Source organism: Echiichthys vipera (genome assembly GCF_963691815.1).
Source record: "Echiichthys vipera genome assembly, contig: SCAFFOLD_59, whole genome shotgun sequence".
NCBI lineage: Eukaryota > Metazoa > Chordata > Actinopteri > Perciformes > Trachinidae > Echiichthys > Echiichthys vipera.
In genome coordinates, this window is record NW_028154877.1 from 50,001 (window position 1) to 52,500 (window position 2,500).

Consider the following 2,500-nt stretch of genomic DNA (forward strand, 5'->3'; position numbering starts at 1 on the left):
GTGCGGTGTAGTTTACATCAGTGTGCGGTGTAGTTTGCATCAGGGTACGGTGTAGTTTACATCAGTGTACGGTGTAGTTTACATCAGTGTGCGTGTAGTTTACAGTATAGTGTACAGTGTAGTTCACGGTGTAGTGTACGCTGTAGCTTACGGTGTAGTGTACGCTGTAACTTACAGTGTAGTTTACGGTGTAGTGTACGCTGTAACTTACAGTGTAGTGTACGTTGTAACTTACGGTGTAGTGTGCGCTGTAACTTACGGTGTAGTGTACGCTGTAACTTACAGTGTAGTTTACGGTGTAGTGTACGCTGTAACTTACAGTGTAGTGTGCGCTGTACCTTACGGTGTAGTGTACGCTGTAACTTGCGGTGTAGTGTACGCTGTAACTTGCGGTGTAGTGTACGCTGTAACTTACGGTGTAGTGTGTGCTGTAAGTTACGGTGTAGTGTACGGTGTAGTTTACATCAGTGTAGGTGTAGTTTACATCAGAGTAGGTGTAGTTTATATCAGTGTAGGTGTAGTTTATATCGGTGTAGGTGTAGTTTACATCAGTGTGCGGTGTAGTTTACATCAGTGTAGGTGTAGTTTACATCAGTGTAGGTGTAGTTTACGTCAGTGTAGGTGTAGTTTGCGTCAGGGTACGGTGTAGTTTACATCAGCGTACGGTGTAGTTTACATCAGCGTACGGTGTAGTTTACATCAGTGTGCGTGTAGTTTACATCAGTGTACGGTGTAGTTTACATCAGGGTACGGTGTAGTTTACATCAGTGTGCGTGTAGTTTACATCAGTGTACGGTGTAGTTTACATCAGGGTACGGTGTAGTTTACATCAGGGTAGGTGTAGTTTACATCAGCGTACGGTGTAGTTTACGTCAGGGTGCGGTGAAGTTTACATCAGTGTGCGTGTAGTTTACAGTATAGTGTACGGTGTAGTTCAGTGTAGTGTACGCTGTAACTTACGGTGTAGTGTGCGCTGTAACTTACGGTGTAGTGTGCGCTGTAGTTCACGGTGTGGTGTACAGTGTAGTGTACGCTGTAACTTGCGGTGTAGTGTACGCTGTCACTTACGGTGTAGTGTACGCTGTAGTGTGCGCTGTAACTTGCTGTGTAGTGTGCGCTGTAACTTGCTGTGTAGTGTACGCTGTAACTTACGGTGTAGTTCACGGTGTAGTGTGTGCTGTAACTTGCGGTGTAGTGTACGCTGTAACTTACGGTGTAGTTCACTGTGTAGTGTGCGCTGTAACTTGCTGTGTAGTGTACGCTGTAACTTACGGTGTAGTGTGCGCTGTAGCTGAGTGAGACCCAGGGAACCGGACACACTCGTGCTCGGGTCGTGACTCCTTCAGAAAAGTGCAGATGTGAACACGAGAGGAAACGTTTCTGCCTCAGAACTTTATTTAAACAAAGTCGCTGCAGAACACAACATGAGGCTCGCCTGTGTCAACAAAAAGCAGCTCCATGGAGACGCCGTTCACGCCGCAGAACTCCCCCGCAACCAACACGCGTCTCCACGGTAACTGAAAAAAAAGAGTCAGTTTGTTTGTGCTGAGAAACAGAAGAAGAGAGTTCAGCTGCTCACACTGGAGAACATCTCCGTCAGAGTCGCCTGGCGACCGCCTCGGCTGTGGGGGGGCTTTCCAGAGGAGGAGGAGGAGTTTGTGGTCTTTCCAGAGGAAGAGGAGGAGTTTTTGGTCTTTCCAGAGGAAGAGGAGGAGGAGGAGTTTGTGGTCTTTCCAGAGGAAGAGGAGGAGGAGGAGGAGTTTGTGGTCTTTCCAGAGGAAGAGGAGGAGGAGGAGGAGTTTGTGGTCTTTCCAGAGGAAGAGGAAGAGGAGGAGGATTTTCGGGGGTTCTGACGCAGAGGATAAGCGTCGGAGGATCCTTTGCATCTGTCGGTGGCTCTCCGCTTCTCCTCCTGGTCCAGCTCCTTCTGCAGGAGCTGAGCCAGACGCCGGTCCTCCTCCTCCTGCTGCCGTCTCCTCAGCAGCTCCTCCTCCTGCTGCCGTCTCCTCAGCAGCTGCTCCTCCTCCTCCTCCTCCTGCTGCCGTCTCCTCAGCAGCTGCTCCTCCTCCTCCTGCCGTCTCCTCAGCAGCTGCTCCTCCTCCTCCTCCTCCGTCGTCGTCTCCTCCTCCGACCTCCTCCTCTTGGCTGACGACGGTCCTCCGAGGTGAAGCCGGTCCGATCCGTTTGTCTGAGCGCCGTAATAATCCAGTTCAGGGGGCGGAGCCTCCACCTGAGAACAGGAAGTGACCAGATCAACATTTAGATAGAGCCTCCTCTAAAACAAGAGGAAGAGTTAGCTTAGCATGAAGACTGTAAACAGGGGGAACAGTTAGCTTAGCATGCAGACTGTAAACAGGGGGAACAGTTAGCTTAGCATGCAGACTGTAAACAGGGGGAACAGTTAGCTTAGCATGCAGACTGTAAACAGGGGGAACAGTTAGCTTAGCATGCAGACTGTAAACAGGGGGAACAGTTAGCTTAGCATGAAGACTGTAAACAC

The 2,500-nt window shown here is 50.0% G+C and overlaps 1 protein-coding gene across 1 annotated transcript in view; it reads right to left on the reverse strand.

The window, feature by feature from the left end:
• Nucleotides 1-1,390: 1,390 nt before the first annotated feature.
• Nucleotides 1,391-2,500, reverse strand: part of rnf168 (ring finger protein 168) — a 9,677-nt gene continuing 8,567 nt past the window's right edge. The window contains exon 8 of the mRNA XM_083940830.1: nt 1,391-2,230. Coding sequence (XP_083796956.1) covers nt 1,568-2,230 — 663 coding nt within the window. The 3' untranslated portion in view covers nt 1,391-1,567. The remainder of the gene's footprint in view (nt 2,231-2,500) is intronic.